The sequence below is a fragment of the Nematolebias whitei genome, chromosome 15 (assembly GCF_014905685.2).
Source record: "Nematolebias whitei isolate Nwh7 chromosome 15, NemWhi1, whole genome shotgun sequence".
Taxonomy (NCBI): domain Eukaryota; kingdom Metazoa; phylum Chordata; class Actinopteri; order Cyprinodontiformes; family Rivulidae; genus Nematolebias; species Nematolebias whitei.
The window spans coordinates 22,381,446-22,391,491 of record NC_056512.1 but is presented as its reverse complement, the minus strand read 5'-3'; the positions used below and the strand labels follow the sequence as shown (position 1 = coordinate 22,391,491).

The 10,046-nt window shown below is 42.5% G+C and overlaps 2 protein-coding genes across 2 annotated transcripts in view; both read right to left on the bottom strand.

The window, feature by feature from the left end:
- Nucleotides 1–2,672: 2,672 nt before the first annotated feature.
- On the bottom strand, nucleotides 2,673–7,007 carry LOC119421102. Its single transcript, XM_037688499.1, has 2 exons — nucleotides 6,803–7,007; nucleotides 2,673–4,558 (listed from the first exon to the last, which is right to left on the bottom strand). Exons 1-2 carry the CDS (start codon nucleotides 6,822–6,824, stop codon nucleotides 2,673–2,675), a joined length of 1,908 nt encoding a protein of 635 aa, XP_037544427.1. The 5' UTR covers nucleotides 6,825–7,007.
- Nucleotides 7,008–7,625: 618 nt separating this feature from the next.
- LOC119422129 (coiled-coil domain-containing protein 134) overlaps nucleotides 7,626–10,046 on the bottom strand; it is a 12,469-nt gene continuing 10,048 nt past the window's right edge. The window contains exons 5-7 of the mRNA XM_037689480.1: nucleotides 8,959–9,140; nucleotides 8,285–8,356; nucleotides 7,626–8,115 (exon numbers count right to left, since the gene is read on the bottom strand). Coding sequence (XP_037545408.1) covers nucleotides 7,990–8,115; nucleotides 8,285–8,356; nucleotides 8,959–9,140 — 380 coding nt within the window. The 3' untranslated portion in view covers nucleotides 7,626–7,989. The remainder of the gene's footprint in view (nucleotides 8,116–8,284; nucleotides 8,357–8,958; nucleotides 9,141–10,046) is intronic.

The window sequence follows — 10,046 nt, the reverse complement described above, 5'->3', positions numbered from 1 at the left end:
ATTGGCAAGAAACATTTAAAAAAAGACCAGGCTCTTGTATAAAACAAAATAGTTCATATTTAATTCATTGACATTTTTTTAATATGAAAAAAACACAAATGTGTGTCAACTCGTATACAATGTTAGTTCATGGAAATAACACCCAAAGTATAGATTAAAGATATCCTGATGTGTGCTCAGTAATGCAGGTAGAAAAATCTAAAAAAGTGAAATCTGGTCCTCTGGACATAAAAAAAAAAAAAGGCAAAAAAAATGTAGAAACGTTTCGTCTCTCATCCGAGAGACTTCCTCAGTCTAAGGTGCTGTATTCAACTCAGTCTTATAAATAGCACCTTCTCAGAGTGGATCAACCAGTTTTGCTGCTGACAACCAAAACCAGCAAATGTCCTCTATCAGAGACTGAGACCTCACAGTCCAAGAAAGCCAACCTGCCATTTTTTACATTTTCTCGTGTGAACTTGATGTATTTATCCACAGAGTTGATGTGGTCAGTAAAATGTTGGACTTCCTGAGATTTAATTTTAACCCAGGTGTCGTCAACATACCTGAACCAATGACTTGGTGGTGTCCCTGAAAAGGACGTCAAGGCTCTCTTTTCTACCTCCTCCATGTACAGGTTGGCAACAATAGGAGAAACTGGAGACCCCATAGCACACCCATGTTTCTGCCTATAATATTGCTCCCCATATGTGAAGTAGGTTGACTGCAGGCACAGTTTCAAGAGTTGACACAGTTGTTCTGTGGAAAGCGTGGTCCTGCTGCTCAGAGTGGTGTCTGATTTTAATTTTAAACTGACCACCTCTACTGCATCATCAACAGGAATGCACGTAAAGAGTGATGTGACATCAAAAGAGACCATTGTTTCATCAGTCTCCATGATGACATCCCTCACCTTATCCACAAAGTCCATGGTGTTCTGTATGTGGTGTTCTGAGCTGCCAACTAAAGGGATGAGTACAGATGCCAGATATTTGGAAACATTGTAAGTGACAGAGTTAATCACGCTAACGATTGGTCTTAAAGGTACACCTTGTTTGTGGATTTTAGGTAAACCATACAGACTAGGTGTGGCCTCCCCTGGGTACAGTCTGTGGTACAGAATACGGTCAATAGCCTTGTCCTGCTCCAAATCTTTCAGGCAATCTATCAATTTCTTCTTGTAACCACTTCCTGGATCTCTTTTCAGAGGTTCATAAGTGGTTAAGTCACTGAGTGTCATAACTTTCTCATGATAGTCTTTCTGGTTCAAAATCACTGTGCACCTTCCTTTGTCTGCTGGGAGAATGATGATGATTTTGTCCTTGCTAAGAGTGGTGAGTGCATCCCTCTCCTCTCTACTGATGTTGGAAGGTGGTGGTTTGGCATTGCTGAGGCAGGATGAAACTTTGATTCTGAGCTGTTCTGCTTCACCCTCTTTCATTTTGTTGTTGCGGATGGCTTTTAAACCCCAAAATACATTACAGCAAAGACTGGTTCATTCCAAAGATCCAGTCCCCCGGCACAAACAGAGTAATATTGTGTATGCTGTTCAGTGTCAGGAGGGTGATCAGTCTTACATCGGGGAAACTAAACAGCCACTGGCCAAAAGGATGGCCCAGCACAGAAGATCAACATCATCAGGCCAGGACTCTGCGGTCTACACTCATCTCCAGGCCAGCGGTCACTCTTTCAAGGATGAAGATGTTCACATCCTGGACAGAGAGGAACGATGGTTTGAGAGATGAGTAAAGGAGGCCATCTTTGTGAAAAGAAACCGTCCATCATTAAACAGGGGTGGAGGCCTCCGGGTTCAACTGTCCCCCTTTTACAATGCTGTGATTGCTAGTATCACTCAGCCCTCTGTGAACAGTAAACAGCCATCAGTGTGCTAATGATCCATTGTTAGGCTGATGGTCCTTCTTGATCATGTGATCAGCTGGTTTTGGTTGTCAGCAGCAAAACTGGTTGATCCACTCTGAGAAGATGCTATTTAAGAGACTGAGCTGAAAACAGCTCCTCAGACTGAGGAAGTCTCTCGGATGAGAGACGAAACGTTTCTACATTTTTTTGTTTTGTTTTTTTGAATGTCCAGAGGACCAGATTTAACTTTTTTAGATATAGATTAAAGAAATGCTTATAAAATCAAGCACAATTATCCAACTTAAAAATATTTATGATAAATTTCTAATAAAGTGAATTACTGTAAAAAAAATAATTTTTTTTAAAAAGGCAATAAATTCAATCATGAAATAAATTTTATTGAGAATTGTAACTGCAAGATGAGCAACACACTAATTACATGCTTACAATCAGTGAAAAACTTGTACTTATTTTTGAAAATCTGTTAATAGACAACTGAAAATTTAATATTTAATCTAAATTTGAAAAGATGTTGAACAGTGCAACGCATCAGCTTACTGCAACCATTCTTTAGCATGTAAAATATTTCTTTGTTGATTCATCAACTATCAGCCAGGACATTTTGTCCTTTTTTTATCGTGTCAAAACACACTGCACAGTGCAACCATATCCTTAATTTTTTTAAATCAACTTAAACAAACATTTACAAATAAACTTTGTTTTCCTTAAAATGTAATAAATCGCTTCATGAAACATTTAATTGGATAATAACAGTGCTAATATTTTTATTTTTTTTAGATAAAAACCAGGAAAATGATTTCCGTTTAGCGAGTTTATTTGTTCCAGTAGATTTCATAAGATTTCTTCTCGGAGCAGCTGGTTTCTGTTGAGCCTGTTCCAGATCTCACTTTCTCCTTCACCACCTTCACCACCAGACCACCAGCCAGGGCGATTCCTGCTGCAGCTTTGCCGATCTCAGCCACCGCGCTCAAGATGCGAGTCGTTACCATCACGGCGCCCCAGTGGTTCGGTACAGCCGCTCTGGTCACTGAGACCACGCCGGGTCCTGTTGCATCAAACACGGCCCCCGCTGACCCAACAGCCACCTCTTGAGCTAAAGCTGCAGCACACTGAGGAGGTCCTGCAGCAGCAAAGGCCACTGCGTGCTGTGGTCCTGCTGAAGCTAAACTCCCCTGAGCTGCTGAAGTTGCAGTTTCTGCTCCGCTAAGAGCAGCTGAGCTAAAAGCTGCTCCCTCCAGAGCTGCACCTAAAGCAGCGCCTGCTCCCAGGGCACATCCCACACCTGCTGCCACTCCCACGGCAGAGGCTCCGATCACGCTAACCTGAGCCAAGGCATCTACAGCTCCCTCCTGAGGACTTGCTGCCTCAGTGCCAGCAACAGCGCCAACAGAACCCCCCAAAACTCCACCGGTTGCTGCCCCCAGAGCCACTGCAGTTTTTCCGGATGCTGCTGCCACTATGGCCCCTACAGCTTTCCCCACCCCTGTTCCTCCTGCTACAGACATCCCAGCCAACTGCCCTGCAGCAAAACCTACGGAGTTTCCTACAAGAGACGCCCCCGCTGCGGCGGCTAACGGAGCAGCAGCTCCAAACACAACCCCGACGGCCATGCCCGTCGCTCCAGCAGCCACCAGGATCTTTACCCTGTCCAGAACCTTAGCAGAGAGCGCAGCTTCCCTCCTCAAGCGGCTCAGCGATGAACGGAGGGAACGTCGCCGGCTGAACCCATGATGCCTCCCTCGGAACCGGTCCCTCAGGAGGCTGAAGGCGTTTCTTCTGCTCTCCTCTGTCCATCTCTCAACCCTAAACGCCTCTTCATCTCCTCTACCGGACTCCAAGTCACACTTTCTTCGTTTTGTAACTTCACTTTGTTCTTCCACGCTGCTGTTTCCCCCCTCTTCTTCTCCTTCTCCACCCTCTGCTTGTATTCTCTCCCTCAGCATCCTTGTTTGCTCCTCTGTGATGGCAACCTCTGCCTCCAAGAACACAGCGTTGGTATAAAACCCTCCGTTATTCAGCTGCACCATCTTATCCACCTTCCTCAACAGGTCTTTAACCTGAGTTGAGTTACCGGGGTCTTTGTTGTTGAGAACATGGTATCTACCTCCACACCTGCCAATAAGAGCTGTAAGACCAGCAGGTGCAGTCTCTCTCAGATATTTTTCAATCCCAATTCCCTCCAGGTCATCACCCCTGGTAAAAACAACTACAGTGTGGTGACGGACAGCACCTTCTCCAAATATGTGGCTCAGCTGGCTCACGGCCCGGTCCTCGTTGTCTGTGTATCGTCCGACTGGCACCACAAGGAGGAACGCGTGTGGACCAGGGGCAGAGAGAGACACACATTTGGCTATTTCTGCATGCGTCTGCTCCACGCTGAGGTGAGTGTCCCCAAAACCTGGCATGTCGACCACAGTTATCCTCCTCTTCCTCCTCTGCGTGACAGCCTGGTTGTCGTCCTCTTCCTCAGTGAGCTCAGTGCTGCCGAGCGCACAAATCTGGGTGACGGAGCTGGCGCTGATCTGCGACAGGAACTGGCTGCGGCCCAGGATGGTGTTTCCAGACGCACTCTTGCCAGATCCGGTCCGTCCAACGAGGACCAGTCTGAGTTCTTCGATCCATCTACTTTCAAACTGGTCACCTTCATAGTCAGTCTCCATATCAGCTGGTTCCTTCCTCTCATCTTCTGATGGAAAAACTGGAACAGAAATTTGTAATTTGTTAAGACTACCACTTTATCTGACATTGTAAACCTTGAAATTCCTTTGAAAAAGATGGCAGTCAACAGATCACACAAGATCCTGTACTACTGAACATAACATTAGTTTCAAGATAACATGATCTTAGTCTGAAGCTCTGGCAAAAATAGATCGGCGAGTTTTCTAATTTATAAACTGGTGCAACTGAACTGCCCTACAAATATTTTAGTTTAGTTTCGGCCTGTAGAAAACTTCTCGGAAACAATTATTTGTTTGCTCAAAAGTATAGTAAAGTTGTGTCTCTGGGTGGCGCAGTGAAATGCATCAATTTGACGTTTGCTCCAGGAGTTCCAGAGCAAGATGAAGGCTAGAGGGCCCTAGAGTAATATGGCATGCCAAGTGTCTCATCACGCCAGTTTTGGCCTCCCTGCACTGGCTACCCATTCACCTTCGGATCCATTTCAAAATTCTCATGTATGTTTTTAAATCACTGAACAGTTCCGCCCCATCCTATCTCACTGATCTTCTGCAGCCATATGTCCCACCGCGCTCTCTGAGGTCAGCAGACCAGATGCTTCTCTCAGTCCCAGAAACCCGTCGTAAGCTCAGAGGTGACAGGGCTTTCTCTGTTGCAGGTCCACGACTGTGGAATGAGTTGCCACTGAGTGTCCGGCAGGCTTCCACACTCTCAGTCTTTAAGTCTCGCTTGAAGACCCACTTCTATTCGCTTGCCTTTAACACGGTGTGATTTGTTTTGGTCCGGTCTGTTCTCTACTCTGTTGGCCATTTTAGTTAGCTTCTGCTGCTATTTGTATCTGTATTTCTATTTTATGTTTTCCTGTCCGCTGTGCATGTTTGTGTTCTTTTGTACAGCACTTTGGTTGGCCTTGTTGCTGTTTTAAGTGCTATATAAATAAATTGGTATGGTATGGTATGGTATATTACTCGAGGGCCCTCTAGTGGCTGAAAATGGTAGTGTTCAATATTTTCCATGTCAGAATGAATGAAATCATCAAATCTCAGCCAAAAATTGAGTTGGCTGTTGCATCTCTACTCCATAACTTGGCCTCAAAGAAGAGTTATGCATATTTAGCATATGCTAAATGTTCGGTAGACAAACACGACGACAAATGCTGTGCAAACCCAGGCATTTGCAACAAGTGTTTCTTAACTAAATTACACCTTAAAAATCAAGTTCCATAAGATTATGTCATCATCTGAAGTGTCATCACCTTAAATTTATCACCTAAAAACACCTGAGCAGCTGTGGCTGAGTGGTTAGAGCAGTCGTCCTCCAATGCAAGAGTTGGGGGTTTGACTCCAGCAGTAGTCACATGCTGAAGTGTCCCTGGGCAAGACACCGAACACCTCATTGTCTTTGATGTGTGTCCCATCAGTGTATAAATATGATTTAAAACTACTGATTATTATTTGTATAGATCTATTACAGTGCTGTATGAATGGGTAAATGAAGCCACAGATTGTTGTGCAAAGCGCTTTGAGTGTCTTGATAAGATAGAAAAGTACTATACGAGTACAGTCCATTTACCATTTACAGTACTTAGTGAAGTATGATGTGCTGTTGAAAGGCCCATGATCTGTTGAATAAAAATAAAAGTGAAAGTTGTCATGCAATAAAAAAATCCCTATTGACACATTTCCTTGTACTGTGGGAGTAAAAAAAAAAAAAAAAAAGATGCATAAACATCAAATCATAAAGTCAGAAAAAGTCACTTCCTGTTTTCAGACTAGTGTTTAATTTTTTTTTTATTTTAAACATGGACAAGATTAGTTTGACTGAAATACAGACGGTCACATTATGACAGCTGCTATCAGGAAGTGACTAGAACTTTTAGGAAGAAAGTAAATGTTTAAACTAAACTGTTGTTGATGACATAATACTTCTTCCAATGAATAAAAACGAACATTTGGCCACTGACATCAGAACTGTTAAACTTAAAGACGGCAGGTCCACTATAACTGGTGCAAGACCAGTTGATGGTTCTAATGGTTCGTCCTGTAAACAAACATAAAAACAGCAGCGGGTGGCTGGAGGATGTGGTTTAAAACCTTACTCAGTACATTCACAGTTCACATCAAGTGGATCTAAATATAATACTGAAAGAAATCACGTTTTGATCGTGACCGATAAGCTCATTTATGAATTTAGATGTTAGCTTCCGATGTTAGCAGGTTGCTAACTTCTGACGGGAAAGGGCACAAAGACAAAAAGATCATCTTACCTCCGTCCATGTTGCAGGACATTTCTATTTTTTTACAGCGTCATATGTCCTCTTCTGTCAAACTCGGGTTTTATTTCTCTTAAAGTCAGTTTTAGTCTCGGTTAACCCACTTTCTGTTCCGCTTCAAAACAAACATTTGCACTTTGGTCCTGAAAAATCTCTTCGGTGGCTGCTGCCCTCTGTTGGTTACATGTCCCTTCCGGGGCTCCGTAGTTGGTGGCAACAGGACTGACACTTTTAACAGAGCGGTGTCACTTTATTCAAATAAATGTTAACAAAATGGCTTGTTGGTTCTGCAGCAACAACACCCCTTCTCTGAATATACAGATAACTTCATAACAGTCTAATTAAAAATTACACCAATCTATTTCCACATGTATTAAACCATTAAATGTCCAGCTAATAAATAAAAACATTAAAGACATGAAGGTTCACAGACTGCATTTGCTTGAAAAAAAAAAATACAACAAATGTTATAACTAAAAATCTTTAAAGTAAAAGAGACAATTATAGTGATTAAAAACACATACAAAAAAACAAACCACAAAATTATATTGTGCTTCAGGCAAACAAAACAACTGATGTGGTCTTACAACCGTAAGCAGCAATGAGAAGACATCTCCCTTTTAATAAATATCCCGTTAAAGTACCCAACAATTTCCAGTTTAGAAAAAACCTTTTTTTTCTTTAAAAAATTAATTTTAAATTACACAAAACCAGGCCATGTTTTAACGAGGTTAAATTGATACTCAGCAACCACACCTATTTAAAGCAAATGGGTTTCACGCGTAATAAATCTAGAGCAGACACGTTACATTAGGGGTTTTGAAGTTCTGAAGTAAACTTTGAAAAGGAATAATAGTTTTAAAGTTCTGCGGGATAACCCTCGTGTATTCAGAGAACGTGTTTCCCTCGTTTAATAGAAACATCCTGTAATGGTAAGTTTGATTCAATTATAAATGACAGCTGACGGGCAAGTTTAAGCCTTCGTCAGAACCTGACTAACCTCCTCTTCCACTAGTTTTGCGTCTCATTGAGGTTTCCTCTGTTGTTTACATCAGAGCACCTTGCTTTCCTACGGTGGACGGCAGCGCTCGTTTCTCCACCGTCGTCACAGTCTACAAGTCTCGTGGACTTTATACACGCTCGCTCTCCTCTTTTGTCGTTGCTTGCGCTGATGAGCGGCGCTATAGTTCCGCGCGGGAGCGGGAGATGCGAGGGCCTTTTCGGATTTCTTTCCTCTTCTCCTCCTTCCTCCTCCTCTTCTCCTCCTCCCTCAGGATCTTCTGGAAAGCTTCGGCTGTATGAAGAACCTGAAATGGATGAGAGAAAGACAAAGATTTAAAAAAAAGAGAGAGCTGCAACATGTTTCCCGAGGCCACTGCTCTAAAAGCAGCGGGGCGAAGCAAAGATCTGCATGTGGGACTGTTGCTAATGGTGGAAAAAGGTGGCATCAGCTCAACCTTCATGCGTGGTACTCACATCGTCTCTTTCTGTGCGGTACGGGTTCATGAAGTCTGGGGATTTCTCTGTTATTCCCAGCTCCTGGGACATCTACGAGCAAAAAAAAAAAACAAAGGAGACGATGACAGAAGAGAAGATGATGCATTATAATCTTCTTAAAATAGACCAACTTTGGGGTTAGTGTTGCAGCGGTGTGCAAACTGCAGCTTCGACTCTGAAACAACCTACTTTCTCACCAACTTGGCACATTTCAAAGGTTGCAGATTAATCCTGACAGAGTTGAGCTAATTGATGTTTAAAAGTGGGGAAATGTTTCATCAGCGCTGCTCATTTCTGCTTCAGAGACTACGATGCTGCACAACATGAAGAACATGTCAGCAACGGGCGTTATCCAGTGACAGAGATGCAGTAAAAAGAATCTCCTTTGTTAATATTTGTCAGCAGAAATAGAATGAATCTTATCATTCTAATTGAATTTTGACTTTTAAAATAATTGCAAATAGACTGTTTTTTAAAAGCTAAACAACTCAACAGTTTCCCATACTTTTAAATTAAACTGTTCGTCCCTCTCAACACTTTCTCCTTTTCTAAAAGCTCCATGTTTTGACTCCCTTGAAGCTGAAGATGTTCGCAGATTGAGACAGAAACGGCACCTCCGTCGAACGGACAGCTACACGCGTGTCTGCTCTTACAAGTGTGAGGACGTGCTGGTGGGCTCCTCCGGTGAAGACCCCCGTCTGGTTACAGAAACTCAGCCCCCAGCGCAGCAGACCGCTCCAGTCCGAGTTGCGGTCGTAGTAGTGGTGGACGATACGAGGGAAGCGCAGCGCCACGTCCCCGAAAAACGCCGTGTTCTCCACCACGTGGGAATAAGCTGTAAAGACAACGCAGAACGAGGCGAGTTCATGAGATCTGTGTTGAAACAAATGGACAGAAGCAAAGTTGATGAAGAGGAAACAGGTGACGAGCTCAGAGGTGGGCGGATGACAAACAGTGCTGAAGTTAAACGGAGCAAAAATGATTAGAGATGCTGTAAAGGAGAAAACAGACGCCCTCTTTCTGTTCTAGGGCTTTATGTAGCAGGACATAATAAAAACTAGAGAAACTGCATTCCCTGCGAAGATCTAGTGTGAATGCTTATTGCTGAAGAACCTGCTGAGAAGCAGCTGAAATGAGCTAAAAACAAACCAACAGAAGAAATGTAGCTGAAATGGAAGAACAAACCCAAGTTAGCACAAGAAAGCAGAAAGAAGACATATTTGCTGAATTAGGTGTAAATAAGCAGAAATTAGCACAAACAATTAGGAAATTAGCTTTTAAAAAGTTGAAATTAGCAAAAAACAGATGAAAGGTAGCTGAAAAGGCAGAAAGAATCTTATACCACCAGAAGGAAGTGAAAAGGAGCTGAAATGAGCTAAAATAAATGTGAAAAAGCTGAAAAAACTAAATTAAGCACAAAAACAGCTGAATAGTAGCTGAAACAGTAGAAAAAGCTGAAACTAGCATAAATACAGTAAGCTGAAAGGAGCATAACAAGCTGACATGAGCAGAAAGAAGTTAATTAGGCTGAAAGTAGCAGACATTACCACGGTAAATTTGAATTTATCTAAAAACAGCTGAAAATACCAAAAAAATACTAAAAAGGTAACTGAAAAGATAGAACAAATTTCAATTACCAAAATAAAGCAGAAAGAACAAATGTTTGCCCAATTAGGCTGAAAGAAACAGAAATAAGCAGAAAAAGTGGAAATTATCTAAAAAAAGCTGAAATTAGCAACAA